Source organism: Gopherus flavomarginatus, chromosome 8 (genome assembly GCF_025201925.1).
Source record: "Gopherus flavomarginatus isolate rGopFla2 chromosome 8, rGopFla2.mat.asm, whole genome shotgun sequence".
NCBI classification, from domain to species: domain Eukaryota; kingdom Metazoa; phylum Chordata; order Testudines; family Testudinidae; genus Gopherus; species Gopherus flavomarginatus.
This window is the reverse complement of record NC_066624.1, coordinates 40705992-40728735: the sequence shown is the minus strand read 5'-3', so window position 1 is coordinate 40728735 and position 22744 is coordinate 40705992. Positions and strand designations below refer to the sequence as shown.

At 45.5% G+C, this 22744-nt stretch overlaps 1 protein-coding gene across 2 annotated transcripts in view; it reads right to left on the bottom strand.

Annotated features, from left to right (window-relative positions):
- Positions 1-22744, bottom strand: part of LOC127056474 (gamma-aminobutyric acid receptor subunit beta-4) — a 116989-nt gene that overhangs the window by 68276 nt on the left and 25969 nt on the right. For both annotated transcript variants that reach the window (XM_050964351.1, XM_050964350.1), the window contains exon 3: positions 16158-16225. In XM_050964351.1, coding sequence (XP_050820308.1) covers positions 16158-16225 — 68 coding nt within the window. The remainder of the gene's footprint in view (positions 1-16157; positions 16226-22744) is intronic.

Genomic DNA, 22744 nt, shown 5'->3' with positions numbered 1-22744 from the left:
AATTTTTATTTTTTCGCCAAGCCTGTGGCCTTCCTGGCCCACTTTAAGCACTTCTTTGTTCTGAAAGCCAGGAACAGCACCGGTTATTCTGAGATAGCAAAGGCAGGATGAGGGTTTTCTCTGCTCTTCATGGCCAATAAAATTACTTATAAGCTTCAGTTAGGGCAGAAGGAGGCAGTGCTTCTCACAGGGATTTGCTCACATCTGTGTAAACTGCACTGACTTCTAATTTCTTTTCCTGGTGCAAGTCTGGGAGTTCATTATGATCTATAAAGTCCTGCCTGGTTCAGGCACTACTACTTTAGAGACTGCCCCTCTCCCTCAGCTTAGCCTAATAGCTGAGATGAGCTTGGACCCTCTGTCTCTCTCTCAGTTTGAATGCTGGGGTGACAGCCAGTCTCAGTGCAAGCCCCTTGGACTCTGGAATCCATTTCCAACATTGTTTCAAGGGGATGGGAATTGGCCAACCTCCAGGCCATGACATCAGTCCTTTCTGTGCAGCAGGGCTTCGCCTTGAGGGGCTTGAATTTCTCATGTCACCTGGGGAGTAGTTTTCCTGGAGAACTTCCCTCATTGATTCGTTGTCAGTCTAGGTTTGTTTTAATCTACATGTTTGTAATTGCTGTACATGTGTCCAGTGCCTGGGACAGATAACTCAGCTGTACCCCGCACTGGGCCTTTGAGTATAAAAATTCACTGTGTCTCACCCTTCCCCCCAGCACCCAGGGGCGCTATACCAACAGTGCTGGCACGAACCAAGAGACGGTGCCCTAACAGAACTGACTCTCTATCACCTGCCCCCTCTTGGCTCAGCCCTTGGAGGACACATCTGACCAGAGGGCAGCACCGACTGGCTCCTGCATTAGCCCTCTGTCAAACTGGAAACTCACAAGGTGAGAGGAGGAGCAGCCAGCGCTGGGGTGAATGGGAGAGGAACAGCCTATGTAATGCGAGCCTGTATGTAATGGTGGTCTCGCCCACAGAACGTGCTTTCCAGAACCATCACTTATGGTATATGATCTACCTGGAGCCTCAACCATGCAAACCAGTTTCTGTGTGATTCCCCTCAGCACTGGCTCACAGAGCTGGCTGGATGCAGAAGGGGGGGTATGCTAAGCCACCTGATGGGATGGTTCAATGTGATCCCCACCCACCACCTGCCATGCTGAAGGCACAGTCCTTCCCAGCGCTGCTGCTGTGTAGCTCTGAACTGCTCTGTATTCAGGGCCATAAACAAGCCCTGGGCGGCTCACCAATAGGCCAGGCGGTGAGAGAGTTCTCCCACCTTATCAGTGTGGGGATCTCATTTCCACAGATCTCCCAGGAGGCTTTGAGTGCATCTTATGCTTGTAAAGGGCCTTACCCAACTCTTCAAACCCAACAGACCAAGCCCTACCATGTTTGCATGTGGGAATCTTCATTAAACCATTTCATTTCTCTCTCCCACCTCTGTCTTAGTTTTACCCAACAGAGCTGTATCAAGCCGATATCCAGTGCAGCTGCTGACCTAGCCTATGGTATCTGTGTCCACTAAACACTTGTTGCCATGGATATGAACACATCTTGGTGTTTACACACCAGCCATTATCCAGAGCTTTTTTCTCCAGGTTTATGGCTACACCAGAACCCCTCATTTTTTTTCTAATTTGCAGTTGCCAATGGCCAGCTGTACACGTAACAGACACGTCTCTTATTACACAGCTGCTAAACCTCAAAAAATATGTTTTTAATAATCACTTTGTATTTAATTAACATGCAACAACTCTCCTGTTAAATCTCAATTAACTCTGAATATGAGACACTTAAAGTGTGACCGGCACAGCTACTGGTTCTCTACAGCCTCTCTTATGATGATCGGGGAGGAGAGAACGTGCGATCCTACCAGGGCACAGGATACCTTTGGGGTTTTCCTACATGGCCCCATTCAAAGAGCAAACATCACTGCCTCTCGTGAGGCATGCAGTCACCAATGGAATTTTGCCTCACAGTCACTTTCTTGAAATGAGCCAGCAGCAGCAGTAGCAGCAAGCAAGAAGCAAATGTCCTGATTTTATAGCAGGAGGATTCTGAACAAGGCTACCTCTTCCTGGCCCATCATTGGGCTGCTGTGCCCAGCAATGTGGCAGGGAAGGAAAATGTCTTTTCTAAATTGACATTCCTGGTCCATTTTGCCCCCTAGCATGTTTGCTACAGGGTATAAAGCTCCCCCTGGAGATCTTTCCAATGATCTTAAATACACAAATCCAGTCACACCACACCATCGCAGAGGAAATGTTGTGGAGTTGTCTCTGTATGTGTGGCTCAATGGAAAGAACACGGGACTAAAACCCAAGAGATTTGGAGTGAAATGTTCAAAAGCACTTCAGTGACTTAGGACGTAGGACCTAGATCCTCATAGGTATTAAGGCACCTACCTTCCATTGAAATCAATGGGCGTTAGGCACCTAACTTCCTTTGGGGATCTGGGCCTAGGCTTCTAAGTCACACAGGGTAAGTCTACACTGCAACGAATCTCAGAGCCCAGGTCTACAGCCTCGGGCTCGCAGGGCTCATGCTACAGGACTAAATATAGCCTTGTAGACATGCCAGCTTGGGCTCAGAGATCCATGCCCCTCCCCAGGCTCCCCAGGCTACTGTGTGAGCCTGAGTCTGTAGACCTGGGCTCTAAGAGTCCCTGCTATGTGGTTTCTTTGTTTTGCAGCGTAGACATATGCTAAGATGTTTTTGAAAAGTTTACCCCTGAAACTTATTCCCAGCTCATCCACTGCTAACTCATTGGGTGTCCTTGGGCACCTTACATATGCCTCATTGCCTCCCCCACCCCCATAACGTGGAGATAATGATATGAACTTGCCTTCATAAAGCACTTCGAGGCCCTTGGATCTATAGGCAAGTGATAAGTGTATATAATACACATTGGAGGCTATTTTTTCCTCCTGGGCAGAAAATTAAATAGAGCTTGTAATTAATTGTGGCAGTCCAAAAGGACAATGCTGTTTGGGGCTGCATAGGTAGTGGTATCATGTCACACATGAGGGAAGTGAGCGTACTTCTCTGCTTGGGGTGTAGAGTGGAATCCTGCACACACAGCTCTGCACACCAAAACCATTAGAATTTCTACAGAAATAGACTTGTTCCTGGTGCTCTACAGATAATGCCCCTATCATGTGTTTTCAGAAGAGATTTAAAGGAGGGGAGAGGAACAGGATGGTGAGCCCATTCAGGAAGATACCAGAAGGACGTTAATAAACAGGAGGGTCCAAGGGAAAAAACAATAAAACTGATTATGGGGTGACAGGACTGATGCACGGTATGCAGGATGATTAAAATAACTAGCTATGCACAGCATAGTTTTACTAAATGAATACCAACGAAGGTTGTAAGAGTGTGTAAGGATCTGTTGGGTCTGAACATAGAGAGGGGCTATTTAGGATGGTTTGGGATGCGAGGGTATAAGGGAAGAAATTAAGGACAGGAAAAAGTTGGGTGAATAGCAAGACATACTCCCAGTGGTAACATCCATTGTACCGTGGGAGAGTCTCCCAAGAGAAGTGATGGAAGCCCTGTTGTTTGACAAATTTAGGGCCTAGTTTTCTTCAGCAAGTCCAAGCAATTGTGCGTGCCCAGTTTGCACTTACAAATACAGATGCCCCCCAACTTACACAATCTTTCCGTTCTGGAAAGCCTTGCATAACTCAAATTTTGCATAAGTCGGAAATGTATACCCGTACGTTACGCAAAAATTTCCTCAACTTGAAAATCCTATTTCTGGCTTATGGAACTTTTTCCGTAAGTGTGAATTTGCGTAAATCGGGTCTTGCATAACCTAGGGAGCGTCTGTATAATGAGTTGCATGTGCAAACAACTCCAGTTATGCATCTAACTGCCCTCCTGTATGTACAAACACCTTGCACACCCACAAAGTCAGCAAACTCAGTAGTACATGCTTATTTTTGAAAATTAAGCCTCTTAAAAGATGGACTCTGCACTGCAGAATATATTCCATAGAATATATATAGTCTATCTCAGGTTCTAATTATGGACCAGATTCTGCTCTCAGTTGCACCAGTGTCAACCCTGAGAATCTCTATTAAAGCCAATGGAGCCACTTCAGATTTACCTGAGCGTAAATGAGTTCAGAATATGACCTGTGGTACCCTCCTCCCAGTTGAGCAATTCAAGTTTCAGCTTCATAAGTATCACTGACAGGTTTAAGGTGACTGACCAACAACAGCACTTAAGTTAGATCCATATGAGGGTCTCCCTGATTCTCCTGGCTTAGTACATTGTGCATGCAAAAAAATGGAGATTTCAGCAAGCCCAGAAAGTCCACAGGAAGGTGTCAAATGCTTTGAATTTATGGGCAGCTGAATGCAATTCCAAGCTGAAGGAAGAGATACTGATCTGCAATGCCCGTGCATGGTGAGCAATTGCTCTCTGCAGTGCTCAGAACCAACAATCCCAGAGCCAGGGAATTATATTTGAAGAGTTGGCTGAAAGTTATTGGCAAAGAGCCCATGCGAGCTCAGTAAATAAAGTATCCAGATAATAAAAATACCCAAAGGCGCTGTGTAATTTTTTCGAGGTCTTTGATACAACTGACAACACTGAGAGGGCACAAAAGCCTGTGGAGGGATAGGAGCGGGAGCTGCCAATAGGCGTAGCACTGCAATTAAAGGAGGGGTTGTCACAGAAGCATGCGATGCCCAGTTGCTCCCAGACTGCCCCACTTCTTGCAGGTCCACCATTGTGATCATGCAGACAGATGGACAAGAGGGAGGATGACCTTTGGGGTTAAAGTATTGGCCTGGGGCTGAGAAGATCTGGGTTTAATCCCCTGCTCTGGCACAGTGCAAACCTTTATATCTCCGCTCTCCATCTGTAAAATAGGAAAAAGGATTGTTCTCTATCTCTGGAAGATATGGTGAGGGTAAAACATCAACGTGTGTGCACCGAGGAGGCCAAGAGTGGGGGTAAGGGAAATCAGGATACAACCCCTGTCCCCTTCCAGTCCTGCTATGGGGAGCCCAAGGTGGTGACAAATTGTTTTCTCCCCTGAGGCTGGAAGAGAAGACAGGGTCAAGCCTCTGAGTTACTGAGCCTGTGTGAGCCATGTTCCCCCACTCCCAAAATGGCTGCTCTGAGTCAGGCAGTTTCCGGACACTGGCTCAAATGCAACATATCCCTAACTGGGGGAGAATATAGGAGGGGCACTCTCCTGCCCAGCTGTCCCCTTGTGCCAGTGAGGGCAGCCCTACCCGTGTTGAAGATTCTCTTTGCTGCCTCAAGGGGGACTCGGAAGGGACTGATAATCTGGCCTGTTATCCCAAGGTCTCCCCTTTAATCTGTGGGAGTTGCCTGGGATCATTGCTCAGAGCAGAGCAGCAGGGTTTGCCTAATCCCTGTTCCGCACATAGGCACACATGTACGCTAACCCACAACCCATTTCATCGTGACCCCTTTTATCTGACCGGAGGGCCTGTCCGGACCTTCAACATCTCATTAGTTCCTCTCCCTTTCCTACCATTCTTCTGACTTGAACAGTCATTCTTCTCTGTTGCCTAGCAACACGGCACAGATTCAGAATATTAACTACGCCCCCTCCTCCAGAGGCCTGCAAATGTGATAGCAGAAGGGAAGGGGTCCAGAAAACGTGGGAATATACAGGGAGCTCTGTTCCAGCCTTCAGAAGAAGCAAGGTTTTTATCTGCCATCATCGCTTAGCATGTATATAACATATAGAGCTATATATATCCTTATTTATTTACATACTCAAATTGCAACCCCCCAAAAACACATTTGGATTCAGAACTGGTTTCTATATTGAGAGGCTCATGCGCATATCCACACCCACACTCCATAGCTGCATGCTTTCAATGTATATATTCTGGGTTGTCTATAGGCCAGAGCCTGGAGATCTTATTCAATTTTAAGGTAGTCCATATCCAGATGAAGCTTTCACCAACATCAGGAAAATATTTAATCATTCTACAGTATTCCTCCAGTACACTGCAGCACTGTTGTTGAAAGAGGCAGAGATGTGGAGCATTGCTTTAGAATATAGCAGTTTTTTTCAATAAATAGGCATTCAGAGTTTTGCCTTTCTAAGGACTGAGAACAAAGTGAGTAGCTACTATAAGCTTTTGACCTTGGTACATACAGTACTCTGCAATGTTTCCAAATACTGTAGGAATGCTATTGTGAACTGCAGTAGTTTGTATTGTTACTATAAAATACTGCAGTATGTGCCGATCTAAAGATGAGCCATTTGGTTCAGAAGCAGATAGATAATGGTAATACTTTATATAGCACCATTCATCCCAAAGCACTTTTCTCTACTATAGCACTCCCAAAACACAGCTGGCTTCAGCACATAGTGTGGCGAAGGAAAATCTTGGCTAAGGAATCCTAGGTAAACTCTCACTCTGAGGATCATGGGATAGTTTAATGTGAACTCAGGATGCTCTCACCTGGGAGGCCAACATATTAGGAAGATGCACAGAACTCAGGTTATCAGCACTGGAATGAACAAGGGCTGAGTCAATCCTACTACAGCTTGGACTTGTGGCTCCAGGCCATCTGGGGGGTTTCAAAGCTAGTGCTTAATGCTAAGAGCTCCAAGCAGAGAGACGGATGGAGAACGCCATTTGAATCGAGCAATATTTTATCGGGCCTACACAAATTGGGAATGGTGCTACAAATTCTTGAGGATCTTCTCCATTAACTATTTACATATATATATAGAAAGAGCTTTATTGTAACATGAGGGCTGGAGAATCTTGGACCACATTCACTCCCAGGGATGCGGGCGGATGGAAACAGCTTCACAGGAGGGTGGGTGCCCCCAACCCAGGGGAAGGCATTGGTGGGACTTCTGTCACTCTCCTCTGGTGGGAGGACAGCCAGGTTTCCTAGTGCCTGGTGGGAGGAGTCTACCTGGTAGGGGTGCTGAAATAGTGCCCTCTTCCCAGGCCAATCCTACCCATTTTGGTACTGTACCAGCTGTCTTTGGGATTCCAGGTCTCTTGTGCAGCTGCAGCCCTACTCCAGGCAGACATGCCTGAGTCTTGGTGGCCCAGGTGGTGAAGCTGGCACTGTTACTATAGGAATTTCAGTTCTATGTGATGGAGTGGAATCATTTGATATGTTCCATAGTCAACTAAGTCCTGTACCAGGCTTCTCCTCTATGAGGTATCCATGGGCTGGTCGGTATCCCTGGCTATTTCTGGGGGTTAGAATCAGGAGTGGGGCACAGAGGCTACATTTTCATACCAGGGTTATCGGTGTTTCCAGCATGGAGGTGGTGGTGGGCGGATGTTTACTCTGAGTCTAATACAAAACTGTCCCTTGCTCAGTCCTATAGAGGCATGTGGGGCTCACCCATAGGAGAGGGGGCAAAGAGCTGGATTTGTGCATCTTCCAGAGGGGTTTCCCCTTTGCTTAAACATGGATCAAAGGAGGCACAGCTAGTCAAAGAGCAATGGAAACACTGATTTAAAGCTCACGATTCTCAGCATCTCATAGAGAAAAGCTGCATAGTTTTCCATTGGGAATAAGGCAATACCACCCCTAATTTGGTATGCTCAGTCTCTCTAGGATCCTTTGAAATCCAGCTGCTACTGTAAAAGTACTGATCCTTTTCTCCAGTTCTCAGATCATCCTCTGAGGGGGGATGCTGCAGAAAGACAGGATGGTAGTGGCTGACGATGCATTTTTTGTCCCTTCCTCACCATCAGCTCTTGGTCACCATGTCCCACTCTTGGTTTAGTGCATCCATTCATGCAGTTTCTTATACTTAGACCAGTCCCCCACTTCTTGTCTCCCTCTCCTCTTCCAAGCCCAGTTCTTCTTCCAGGCATATTTCCTTTTTCCTACCATGGTCTCTTTACCATTGATTCATATCCTCATTCACTTGAATTGTTGCACTGTGCTTTCTCTGGTTTGTATTGTAAGATTGTTGGGCCATATCCTTCTCTGTTTGTGTACACGTATCACTCTATAATCATATCATCCCAATACCAATCTTTGCTCTTTGTAATAAATTCCTGCAGGAAGCACAGAAGTAAAAGGTGTGATGAATTTTCAGTTCAGAGAAAAATAAAGGGCCATATGTTTTCTTCTTTGAAATGTCCCCTGTGATCCACTAGGGACTGAATATGGGGAGCTGCCACATTTATGACTCACAGTAGAGAGGATATAAGCCATTTTGAGTAAAATATGATGCTACCCTGAAGTCTTGTCCAGAATCTGAACCAACTTATTAAAGACTTCAGAAAAGTTCCGGTAGCTTTCAGCCCCGTTATTTTACATTTCCCCACAAGTTTGTTTTGCCTGGTTCTAGCTGGGATAACATGCATAAGGAACAAAATATTGCACTGTCCATGACAGAATTCCACTCTAAGAGCCTGACCATGGGATCATGAGAAATATGGACCACCTGCAACTCTCAATGACATTAAAGCCAAACCCTTAATTTTGCGGACACACAATGTTCAGATAAAGCATCCAAACTTTGCAGGTGCTTCCTTTCACCAAACCAAAATGTTATTTTGGACATTTGGAGGAATCTGAAGAGACACAGGAGAGCAATATCTGAGCACTATTACAAAGGTACCATGGTGATGGGTATTTTCTAAGAACCCGGGGATTAGACAGACAAGTCGATGGACAAGAATTAAAGAAATGAAAGAGAAGAAAGGGAAGAAAACAGAAATACAGAAGGAAACAAACTCTTGGCATGGATCTGGAAATTGAGTTGATTTACTCTGAAAATCTGTTACACATAACCAACTCTTTGTCTGCCTTTTTCAAATGGTCAGGAATATGGCAATACCAACTTGGTCTCTCTAGTCATTGAGTAACACTGACCTATTTTCCAATTTCTAAACCAGGGCATCTCTATGTAATCAACATTTGTGTGTGGTAATCAATTTCAGACCAGTGAATTAGGAGCACTACAGAATGCCACACAACTGTTTGCTTTATTAATAATGAGAGCACTGTCACCCTGCTCCATCCATACTAGACTCTAACTCTAGTACTGAAGGATCACCCATTCCAGAGTGAAGAAGAAAATTTAATTACTTGTTTGTTCAAACCTGAGCTTCCTCCAGATTGCTCCAACAATGGACTTATGTTGCATTCATTGGGCCAGATTCTTTACTCACATTGTGTAGTACCTTACTCCATTAGAATGCCCATTGAAATCAGGGAGACTGCTAGTAGAGTAAGGTACTATTTGATGCAGCGGTGCTGGAACAATTTGTATAGTGGGGGTGCTGAGAGCCATTGAACCAAACTATAAACCCGGTATATGATGGAACCCACTTCAAGCCAGGGGGTGCGGCAGCTCTCCACTCCTCCCCCAGCAGCTCTAGTTTCAGCACCTATGATTCAATGTGATTAACGGTTTCAGCATCTAGCCCTTAGCTTTCAAGACTGCACTCATGCTGAAGAAAGATGCTCTGATCCCTGGCAGACTGCACTAAGATGCTATGTCTAGAAATCAGTTGAATGTTTTCCCCACCTCCTATTTCTCCAATCTTCCTTTTGGTTTGAGGAAAACATATAGATCCCATTTCTCCTAGTAGTCAGGTAGCCCTGTTGATGTAATCCACCATGCATCGGCTGCTGCCTACTGCTGGAGAAGATGAGAGGTGGGGATGTTTAATTAGTCATCACAGTACAGAAGAAGCAAAATAAACTGAGATGCGAGAATGATGGCAGGAGTGTCAGCATGCTGTGCATGTGACAGTGTAGTATGCAGGATTGGCAACAGTGTAAGGAAGCAAGCTTTGTTCAGGATCAGCCTTTTCATTCTCTGTCAGCCCTCTCTTTTGGGAGAGGTATGGCTACATGTATGCATATAGCCACTACTTGGCTTCACAAGTAAACGTCCACAAGCAAACAGTAAATTACAGCACTGCACCCAAGAACTTGAACCAGTGACAATAACTACATGACCTAAGTTGTACTACAGTGAGCTCTTTGGCAGTAGAATGCAAAGAGAAATACCAGCTGTGATGCATTATATTACAGCACAGTGTCTGGAAATGCCCAGCACTTGAGACATGTCTGCAATATCCCGTTGTATCTCAGCATCTGGGAACCCCCAGCACTGAGACAGGACTGCACTACCTCTGCTGTATCACAGCACAGCATCTGGGAATTCCTTGGAGACACATCTGCATCACCTCTGTTATGTCACAGGTCAGCTACCTTGAACCCCTCCCCAGCACCAAGACAAGGCAGCCTATTGCACTTGCTATATTGCAACACTACCATATCCAGGAACCTGCAGCATTGTGACATGACTGCATCATCTGCAGTATATTACAGCTCAAAACTTCTGGCATATAACTGCATTAGCTGTGCTATACTACAGCAGAATGTTTAATATTCTGAGCAAGAAATTCCCAGATGCTGTGCTGTAATATATTGCAGGTAATGCAGTCATGTCACAGTGCTAGAAATTCCTGAATGCTATGAGAACACATTCATGACTTCAACAGGAATTACCTGTATCCTGGAATAAGATAGTAGACCACTAAGAACTTCCAGCACCAAGACATAAATGCTTCATCTCCTTTATGTTCTAAAACCTTTGGGCACCAAGAAGCAGTGAACAAAGAGACTAACCCACATTACTTCTAGTAAATTATTTGCATGTAATTTCCTTAGCTGGGCTTTTCTGGAGGAAAACCTATTTTAAGAGTTAAAGAGGTGAATAAAAAACCCATAACTATATCTTTGAAAAGGGCAGAGGGGTCTGTAGATTCTCAATCTTTGTTAGGTCATCACTACCATTGGTGAACCCTTGTAGCGATTATGGTGTTTTCCATCACTGGTGACTTTAAATATAGAAGATGAAATCCTGGCTCCAGTGAGGTGAATGTCAAAATGACTTCAATGGGGCCATGATTTCATCCAGATAGTTTGCCTACTAAGAAGACAGGTTTGTAAAGGAATTCAAGATGGGGGGGGTCATATATATACACTGAGGTGCCCACTTTGCTTTCCTTCTCATACAGATTCATTCTTCCTTCCTCCCCACCTCCATCAATACCGCAAGCAGTTCTGTGTGGCCACAGGCCTGAGCCCATGCAATTGGCTTTTTGTGCATGGATCAAATACCACTCAGCTATGGAGTCTAATAGCTCCACTCCTTATAGTGTACACTTCTCCCCAGCCTCATCCAGCACAACAGCAGGAACTCACACACAAAAGTTTAAGTGAAAATAATAATAAATAACAATAATAAAAAACAAAAGAGAAAGTGTATATGCACCTTCCAGTGAGAATACAGAATACTGCCAAGCTTCATACGGGCTGATACTCCCACAGAGATAGGCACATTTGAAATAGAGATAGACAGATAGCTCATAATAAAGATAAAGGATTATCCCTGTTTGTGAAGGATCAAGAAACTATAGGCCTGGTCCTTCAAGATCCTGAGCCCCCTCATCTTCCGCATGCACTCTCATCTCCCATGTCAAAATAAGGCTCAGTATTGTGCACTCAGCTAGTTCAAAAGCAGCTCTGTTTATAACTTGCACTAGGCACGCGCTGAATGTCGCCTGCATAGAAATTGTTGCCTTTGCCTCGTGGGAAGAAATTTGGCTTTCAAATAAGTTTCTAGAGGTTGGAAAATAGCAGACACAATATGTTACCTTCCTTAATTCAGATAGACATAGTGCAGTGTGCCCTCCGCGATGCAGTCGCTCTCATGAGCATGCACACAATAGTGGAGTGTAGCATTAAGCAGTTATAAGAGAGAGCGGCCAGGCCATATTCACTGCCTTCAGGTTCAGTCCTGCATGGCACTTTGCTGCCCCTCCATTCTAACTCATTTCACTGCACACCTTCATCAAGCAAATGTACTATAAATACCCTATATATTGCACCATCTTCATGCACATCGCTGGGAAATTTTTCTACAGGAAAGTTCCATCCTGACCCTTTCCCCGGCAACAATAACCCTCTCATAACTTTTCAACTTCTCACCTGCGCCAAGGTTTATAAAATTTTAAAGCCAATGGTATAACAAAAACTCAAACAATAATATTGCAGATGTAGGAGTGCATCCTGGGATGAATAAATTATGGGAGCCACAAGAAGTTGCAAATACAGGGAAAGCAGCTGGATAGCTAAACAGTGTTGTCCATGGTGCTTATATATTGCTTTCGATGTTTATTGTATCATTGAGCTTCACATTTTTGTTTCAGAACAGGAGACCCAGTAGAAAAGTCACAGAGGGTAATTGTCTTTTCTTTTTTTAGCACCGACAGCCGGTTTGGGGTTCCCACTCTTCCCGACTCTCACGCTCAGATAACACATGAATGGCTGAAGGGATTTTTATTAACTTCTTGATTAACTGAATTGCAGCATGAGAATCCGTTAGATGAATTTCATCTCCAAAAGTAACCCTCAGAGAAAGAGCTAGTGCCAGCCTCTACCTGATGAGAGTTAGGAGAGAAATTCTACCATAGATCGATTATTCCATAACTGTTGATTTTGGGTTTTTTCAACTCCCTCTGAAGTAGCTGGTCCTGGCCACTGTCAGACGACACCAGACTAAATGGACTCATGATCCAGTCTGGCAGTTTCTAGGTTTCTTAATGCCATGTTACACTTCTGCCATACTCCACAAAGTGACTCCCCAGAAATGGCATTATGGAGCTCCATGTTCATTGTCTCTCAGTTACAGCTGGTTGGATAACATTTGGCAGCAAATTTCCTTTACCAATATTCACAGGCCCTGTGTTTCCATTATTTGCCCAGCTCTGTTCTCGGTAATTTTATATGATTTTATTTTTCAGCCTTAAAAATCCATCTGGAGAGCTGAGAGGAGTCAAGCTAGACTCTTTCCTTTGCACTGTCACCTGTAAATGAAGGCTGCATTTGGCCGGCAGAGCCTTAATCAATACCTGCCTGGTTCGGCACATGGTATCCAGGATAGGTGTTTATATCAGTGTAAATGGTCGGAACTTAGCAAACAATCCTGTTAAATGATGCAGAAGGCAGAATAAGCTCCTGCTTAGTCTTAGCAGAGTTGGCTTGGCAAGGCTAGGGGGAGTATGTAGGAATAAAACACTACTTTGGTGAGTAAAGTCAGAGAATAGGAGTCTGAATACATGCAGGGAGCAGCTCTGGTGAGCAGAAAGGGGATCTTTTTTCCATAGTCATTTTTCAGAGAAGTGCACTTTAATTATAATGACTCTCAGAATATATTACAATTCCAGCGCTACAGCCAAGCACCTCTTGCACTAAGGCATGACTCCATCACTTCTGCTACAACACAGCACAGCATCTGGGAACCTCCAGCATTAGCACACAACTGAATCTGCTTTACCAAATCAGCACCTGGAAGCCTCCAACCCTGAGACACAACTGCATTGCCTCTGCTACATTAGAGCAAGTAGGAAACTCCCCACCACGACCACCATTCTGAGATATTACTGCATCATCTCCTCGGTATTACAACACTCAGAAAACTACTGTATCGCTGTAGGACAGAACTGCATTACCTTGCAGCATTGTAACTGCCTGGAATCTCAAAGAAAACTAACTTCTTGTGTAATACAGCACAGTATCCAGTCACCTCCAGCATTTACCGCCATTCTTTCAGTGCCCGGTCTGCTGCAACTTGCAGCCCCAAGAGAGGGTAAACACAGCAAAGGGACCCGGCAGGTGAGGGGGCACTCCGATCACAGCAGCAGCACACATTGTGCCAGAAAGGGATATTTGGGGATTAATTAATTATCCTACAAGGGGCAGTGAGGAACAGCGCTCATTGTGTAACAACAGAAGCTATCTGGTTTCCATGGCAACACAGCCCCGCTTGTGCACCTTTAATTTATTCCTTGAACGGTTATTTCCTGATCTCACACGGTGCTGAGAAATGCCTTGTTTTTCTTGCTGCTATCCCTGTGCCCGGACCCAGGGTGAGACACCGGCCTTTCCCAGGAGGATTTGCTACCCAGCGCAGAGAGCGAGAAGTCAAAATCTGCTCAGTGCAGAAGCTCACATCACACGGTGAATAACACTATCTCTGGCTCCTTTAATGTCTGCTTGTTAAGATGGCTCCAGTCTTCAACCCCTTTCAAAGCTGCCTCTCCCATTCTGATTCTTTAAGTTACAGTGACACTTCAAGGTCCTCATGTCAATTAGGGTCCCATCATGCCAGACCCTTTACAGACATGTAGCTAAGAGATGCTGCTCACCCAGCTTATCGTCTGAATTGACAAGCCAAAGGGTGGGAGGGGAAAACAGTGGCCCAGGAAAGAGACTTGACCAAGGTTACCCTGTCGGTGAGTGGCAGAGACAGGAATAACACCCAGGACTTCTGAATCCCAATCTGGTGCCCTGCCCACTGGACCAGACCTTACCAGGCATACTTAGTGAGTCTATCAAAGGTACCATGCTAAACCCAGTAAGAACCTGAGCCCCCAACATAGCCAGGGAGAAAGCTCCCACATTGAGAATGTGACATAATAGTCACAGCTTGGAAGAACATACTTCCAGTGAGTCTCTTAGAGCCAGCACAGGGGGGAAGAAACGTCTGTCAATGAGCTTCCCCAGCAGAACCAGGCACCTCCAGCATGGGCAGACACAACACTTCTCAGCAAGGGTCCCCCTCCTCCATACACACATGTGGAGAGATCCACAGGAGAAAGTCACACTCCCAGAGTGAGAGTCTGAGTGGTTCATCAGGCACAGGTAGGAGACCAGTCCTGCAAAATATCAAGGACAGGCAGGCAGGACAAATTCCTAGGAGATAGCACATGAGGTATGAGGAACAGGCAGGAGCCAGATCCTGTCATACCCTGCATGGGAGTGAGAAATGCCCCTCCAGTGAGGACACAACATACCCATCAAGGCAGGTAGGACAGTTCTCCTAAGAAGGGCTCAATGTACCCAAGGTGGGAAGCAGACAGCCACCGTCCATCCTGGTACGGACCGGCCATAGCCAGTGTGGATAGGTGGAGGGCCCTCTCATGTGGACCCAGCACAGATGTGATCAGTGCCAGTCTGCCACTGGAGACGCTACAGACATGGCACACAGGTGGAAGGCCTGCTCTCCTGGAGCGGGTGAGCTGTCTGTGTTTGGCGGGATGACTGCATCAGGTTGAAAAGTGGTGTTAGCACAGTGAGGGGAAGAATGGTCCAGATGCAGAAGGCCTAGATTCAATTTCCTGCCATAGATGTAGGGCAAATCATGCAGGCCCAGATTCTCAAAGGCACTTTGGCACCTAACTTCCAGTGCCTCTGTTCCTCACGTAACAGGGGATAGCTCCATCTTATCTCACAGTAGGGTTGTGAGGAGACATATATTAAAGTGCTCAGATACTACAGTATTGGGAGCCAGAAACCTATACTGGAATTTTGAGTTTGTCCCACAAGACAAGCTGTTAGAAGTAGCAATGAGAAGCGTATGTACCACATGGAAGGCCAAGGGTTGACCTGCAGGGAAATCTAACCTGTCCTAGACAGATCCATGGGAAAGCCAGACCTCAACGCAGCACTCCAAGGCTTTACTGTGCAAGAACTTGCAGTGCAAATGGTTTCATCTGAGAACATGGATGCACCATGAGCTAAATTCAGCCCTGATGCAGGTGGGTGCAACTCCAACTCAACTCAACGGAGCTGAATTTGGCCCAAACTGTTCCAAGTGTAGAGAAGATTTAAAACAAAAGTGATTCCCCTCGACTCCTAAAAATCCCACCTCCCACACACAAACCAAGAACAGGAACACTGAAATCAGACAGGAATGTCCAGACCCAGAGAAACAGGGCAGGAGCATTGGGACACAAAAGTTTTAATTCTCTTCACTGGCCAGAGAGCTCTAGATAAGGCTAGGCTTCTTCTACATTGTTCAGAACCGAGAGAACAGAGGAATAACCTCCAGTGAATGTCTCCTTCACCCTTCCACCAAACACAATCTTTCAGAAGAATAACTGCAGAAGGAATGCAGAGAAACCAAACTTAATTACACACACTGGAATTTAGCCACCCCTCCTATGTTAGCTCCCAAACTCTTGCAAAAAAAAAAGAATACTCCTGTTGCTCTAATGACTCTGAGTAGCCATAGCTTTGGATTTCTCTCTCACTGGAAGATGGATAAAGTTTGTTAGCTTTTTGCTTCTTTTTGGACTTACCATGTTGACTTCTGAAATCTGGTCAATGCTGGAGATATGGATGCTCATTCCCACTGTAACAGGGTTACCTGAAACACAAAGGGCCCAGGTTAGAACAGTACCCAGCTCCAGCCGTGCTGCCCACACACAGCAGTGCAGCTTACTGGGCAATGAAGTTACCAATGGAAAGTGAAGGTACAAGGTCCACTGGGTTGAAAGGCTTTCCACGTCGAGTGCCCAATTTACTAGGGAAAAGGTGGATTTTTCTAACTGCCAGCCCTGCAAATTCACCCTGGGAACTGAGAGAGAAGCTGGATTCTTTCCTTCATCACTAATAATTCACTTCTGCAGACCAAATGATGCCCTCACTGACACCTTTGTAGCCCCATTGCCTTCCAGTGCTGCCACCAGTGACACCAGTAGGATCCCATGCTCGGCCATGGGCTTGCATAGGTGTAACTGACTGGCCACGTAACTGGAATGTAGCAAACAAGACTGCCGCTGCGGCATAAGAGGGACTAGACTCCAGCTCACTCCCTCTTCACGGAGTCAGCTCTGCAATGCTAACCATTTTTAAACCGTATGTTAGTCAGCGCAGACAGCAGACAGGCCTCTGGACACGCAGGGAGCAGATCTGTGGAGGAAGCTGATGCTGTTTTTCACAGTCACTTCTCCGAGCAGCACTGCACTTCAGTTCATCGTCAAACTTAATCTGCTTGGTAACAAGGTACCATCTTGCTCTGCCCTCGTGGCCAATGAGCTGTATGGATGCCTTTTGGTGTGTTTTGGCTAAGTGTTTAATTGAGATACCCCCTTCCCCAGGAGGCTTCAGCAGCCAAGCCACCTTCACCTGTTGATAAAGAACCAATGTCTGACTGGAAATTGTAGAATGGTGGTATGAGAAGAACATAACTTTTCCAGGATTGCAGAGGTCCCTTCCCCTGGCACATAACCCCCTGTAACCATATACAAAATAAATGTCCTACTATAGACACTGCTAACCCCACATGGCAGGATTTCAAACTGTAGCGCTTTAGCCCAATACCTTAGTGCTCTCTGTGAGGCCAACGCTTCTAACATATGGATTTGTGCCTATAGGTGAGTAAATGTGATGTTGCTAGCTATTAGCTAGGCCCACAGAGAGAAAACAGGATCTGCTACTCTAACTGTGGCCAGCTAGAGGAGGCCATCTGCCTGTTAGGTGATCAGAGTCTTAGTGGGTTCTAGTCTCCATCCCTATCCAAACCCCTCTGAGTGGGCACCATCCCCAAGAAATCAAGTCCCTATTCTTGTGTGTGTTTTTCTGAGTGATGTCTTGCACGAGTCCAGAAAAGGAGAGGCAGGAAATTTTGCCACACACTGTGTTGACTTTTCCTTCAAGTCATTAGCAGCTCCAAGTGCTGAAATAGTTACAGATAATCACAAAATAACGAAAAAAAATAGCAAATGAGGGTGACGGGGGAGGCATTTAAACTGGAAATGAAATGATATATTAATTGTGTGTTACCAGAAATAGGAAAGTAGTGTCATTAAGGCTTCCTTGTGATTGGGTGTGCTGTTACTGAGACCCTATGCCTGTAAATTAGACAACATTATCCTTTAATGGGATATGAATAACACTTAAAACATCAGAATCAATAACTACTGTAATTAGTGCAAATCTCCTTAAAGAGACAGAGCAGTATTTTTTTCCTCTCTGATTCAGAGCTTGTTGGACATTCTGCAGCAGGAGCAGCCATTCACGCTGCAGTGCTGGACTTTACAGTATACAGACAGCAGACTGCTGGCTGTTTGCCTGAAATGAGTAGGTGGGTTCTCAGTCTGAAGTCTGCCCAACTCAGAAAACCAACACCACAGAGGGGCACTAACTGGCCACCCCGTGGTTGGCAAGCACAGAGCTGATCTGTCAGCCTCACCTTTCAAGCTGAGTGAAGTGTGAAAGGCATAGCCAGCCTCAGCAGAGACAAGCCAGGTGAATTTTTAAAACCCTTTCAGTCTTAATCACATTGGGTGCTATTAGGAGCACAAGGAAAGGCTTTATAAGAAAAAAAATCATTCTCTTGTCAGTTTCCTGACACTATTTTTTATTACGAGAGCACCAGCTAAAATCAGGGCTATTACTATTATTACTGTGCTAATGGTTATACGTTTGCATAGCAGACATAGTCCCTGCCCCTATAGCTTACAATATAAGTAGACAAAGGGTGGGAGAGAGCCCAGAGACTAGCCCAAGGTCACACAGCGGGTGTGTGGCAAAGCCAGGAATAGAAGGCCAGGTTTTCGGAGTTCCTAGTCTCATTTGCCGTCCAATGGATTATGCTGCTGAAATCTAGCAGAGGAAGGTCTAACACAATCCGAAGGCTGGAAGCTGAACCTAGACAAATTCAGATTGGAAATAAGGTGTAAATTTTTAATGGTGAGAGTAATTAACCACTGGAACAATTTACCAAGGGTCGTGGTGGATTCTCCATCAGTGGCAATTTTTAAATCAAACTTGGATGTTTTTCTAAAAGATCTGCTCTGGGAATTATTGTAGGGCAGTTCTTTGGCCTGTGTTGTACAGAAGGTCAGACTAGATGATCACAATGGTCCCTTCTGGCCATGGAATCTATGAGTCTATGTTTCTTCTCCTTCACAAAGGTCCTACCACTGCCACCAACCACCTCCGCTTCCTTCCCCTTCACCTCCCGCCCCCACATACACGCTGACAATTTTTGTGGTTTTACAATCAAGTTTTTGCCATCTAAATATATATATGTTTCTCTCCCCTGTTTCCACATGAAAGACCCACAGAAACAACAAAGGAAATTGACTGACTATAAGGGGAAACTTTGACGCTACACAAAGAGCTGTCAAACGCACAAAGTCTATCTAATCTAATCTATCTGTCTAGGCATTTATGCCACGCTCATCACCATGGTATCTGAGTGCCTGAGGTCATGCAGTGACTCAGTGTCAAAGCCATGAATAGAATCCAGGACTCCTGACTCCCAAATCCCTGCTCTAAGAAAGATGAGTGATGGATTTAAGATCCACAAAGCACCACTTCCAGCTGAGCTGAGCTTAGCACAGCTTCTACGGGCTCAGCCAGAGAGAGATCTCCAGCTCACCGGTGCGAGTGGCTGCAGAGACCATCCGGCCTAATCACTGGGATGCCAAGTGGGAGACGTCTCTAATTGCTTGAGGCCACCAGCTTGCAAACCTAACAGTTTAAGAAGCCTGCATACAAAGATGATTTATGGGGTCTGTCTCCTAGGGGGGTTGGGAAGCAATTGTGAAATCTGTGCACAGAGAGCAAGTCTGAGTCATATCAGAGGGGGCAAGGGATGGAGAGGAGCTGCCAAAAGCAGGGGGTTACAAAGTGGCTAAAAATCTGATCCTGATACCCTTGCTTTGGTTCAGTAGCCCTTTAACCCACATGACAAGCCACAGGCTATTCGTACACCAAGGTATTATTCAACATCAGAATTTTCCCCCATGGGATTACTCATGTGCTTATTGTGAAGTGGAGGACACGCCCAGGCAGGGGAATGAGAATCCCTCTCACATCCCTGAACGAGCTACCTGCACCTTAAGGCTAGCACACAGGGCTAAGCGCCCACTCACTCCAGCCCTTCATGAGGGAGTTGCAGGGGTGGGGTGGGGAATGAGTGCAGCCTTGCCTTGCCCCCATCCCAATGCACCATCCAGCACAGCTGAGCTCATATGGGGGTAATGGGCTGTTGGTAAAGTATGGCAACAAATCACTCCCCTCAACACAAGGGCATGGAAGAAGCCAGGAGAGGCCGGTGTGTCACTGAGGTAGCAAAGGGCAATGTGGTCCAGTCGGCAGGGCAGCAGTCCATTATTCAGGAGAGCTGTGGTCTATCCCTGGTGTGGCCACGGTGAAGTCATTTCACCTTCTCTGTTCCTGGGGTTCCTGTCCTGTCCTTTGCAGGACTTGTCTATTTAGGTTTCAGCCTCGTCAGGGCAGACATTATTTCTCACTATATTTATGCTGCACCAAGCACAATGACAATGGGGCCCAGTCTCTGCTCGGGCCACTAGATGAGACTGTAAATTGGCTCATTTCATCTTCTATCTACTGCCAATGTCCAAGCTTTGAGTGAAGTGTAAATAAATAAAATAAACAAAGGACATCCATTGTGCACAATAAATACAACTCTGCCAATGTTCATAATCTCAGGTGGGATTAATACAAGAGATAAAGGATTAAAAAAAACATTATCTGCGTCATTTTTTGGCTAATAGAGAGGCCCTGGACTACTTTATTTGAGTTTGGGTGGTGGAAGCAGACCCAGTATTCATGGCGTTGTTGATGTTATGATGCTCTCTGACTTGTGCCATTAGCCATATTAACAAGGGGAAATGTTTCCACGTGAAAACGGATTCCATCCATGTGGTAGAGATTGAGGTGATGCCATTTTCACCAGTGAATAGCATCTTTCCATGATGTTCCTTACAGGGACAAATTGCAAATTTCCCCACCACTGCTCCTAGGGGAAAAATTCCCCACTTCCCATCATCAATGGAGAAATCTCAGCTGTTTTGCAGCAAAAGCAGCTTATTGCCTGTGACAATTGTATTAGGGGGAAGGGAAAAAGAGACTCTGAAAAACTAAAATTCAAGACAAAACCAGAAAAAATGAAACCGCTAAAAAAGGATTTTATAGTGACAGAATATTGTTACTCTGTGACAGCTGTCCAACGACTTACGTGAGAGCAAATTAGTAGTACTGCCAAAACTCACAATTATATTGTGACTCTCACAGTATTTGATTTTTTAAAAGCCTCTGTTCCTAGAGTCTTGTGAGAATGTGAGAATCTGATATTTCATTAAAAAAAAGTTTCTAGACCTTACTGTTGCTGAGAAAAGCTTGAACATGTGTCCCTGAAAGACTCAGAAACCAGAAGGCAAATGAAAAAGAACTCATGTTGGATTATGTTTTGAAATCTCATGATTTTTTAAAGCCAATTTTGTGATTTTGGGCGGGGCTGGCTCAGGCTTTACAAACATGTGGAGTTGATAATACTGAGCTTGGCTGGTCTCTACATTTCCTAGAAGATGTGTGTCTGCCTCACAAAACCCACACTAAGGGATGCACAGCGAAGAACCTCATGGGACTGATCATCCTCTGGCCCCTCAAGTTTCTCCCTTCAGACAGGAAGTAGAACCTGTTGATGGGGCAGCACGGGCCTGCCTGTGCTGTAGCTGGCCTGCAGATGAATGAAGAATTTTGCCCACTAGGCTGTCTTGCACAGCATTAGAGCCATGCACAGAAAGGAAAGGAGACAATGTGATTTCGTGCTTCTTTATAATGTGGTTAGGGTTTTTCAGCACAGTTCTGAACTGGACAAAGGAGTTTTCTGCTCAGGGATCCTGCCTATGGAACTTTCTCCATGCGCAAGTTTGGAAGACTCCCTCAGTAGCTGCATCAAAGGCTGGCTTCCTAATCAGACCAGTCTGGCTTTGACCATGATGGGCCCCCACTCTCAAGGGTAAATTTACTTCTCTTTGCCATCCCCTCCTTTTCTCAGGCAGAGTGTTCAGCTTGTCTGGGGCCCCTGAACCTATATATAGGAAAAGACTGTGCCTAGCCCTGAAGGGGACATAAGCACAAGTAGTTTCTCCCCAGATTCCTCAGGATAACTATGCAAAGTAACAATCTTTGTTCCAAGTGCTCATGATTCAAGGAGCCTGGAACAGGGCTCCAGAAACAGGCTGGGGCAAGATCAGGATCATATCCCACTCCCAAATGGCTGGCAGAGCTGTACCAGCACAGGTGGAATGGAGGCTCCACCTTGTGAAAGGTTGTACCAGCTGGTGCTACTCTTTGAATTTCTCTTCCAGCCCCACAAACCTGGTGGTGCATGCAGCTATGAAACTGGGATGTCCTTTTTCTGCATTTCATAGAATCATAGGATTGGAAGGGACCTCCGGAGGTCATCTAGTCCAACCCCCTGCTCAAAGCAGGACTAATCCCCAGATTTTTACCCCAGTTCCCCAAATGGCCCCCTCAAGGATTGAACTCATAACACGGTTTACCAGGCCAATGCTCAAACCACTGAGCTATCCCTCCCCCCGTTTACATTTGCACGTTTACATTTATAAGCACCTGCCTCTGTTCAGAGATAGTTGCTATTTTGTTCTTAAGAGTTTCTGCAGCTTGTTGCAGAGGAGATGCACACACTGCACTCTCTCTCTCGCTCTCTCTCTCACGCATGGAGACTTTACTTTGGTTCTTTCTCGTCATTGTTTTCCATAATCGTACATAACCATTATGTTAGATGGATAGTATATGCTTTGTTCTTTATGTGTGGAAACAGAAAAATTCCACTGAGCCATTCTGACTGTATGCGGACAGGTACTGGTATGTTAGAGACAATATCCCACAAGTAATCATAGATTACAGAGCATGGCTCACATTCAGCACTATATTATAATGAATGAAGTGTCACTAGTGCTGATCTCCATTAGGGTCCAATGACCATAACACTCACCACTATTACACAACCTAGCTGGAAAGGTCATAAACTGAGCGCATCTTGTAACCAAGAAATGCTATACTACCAGCCTAATAATGGGCACCATGGAGTCTCTTTTTGCTT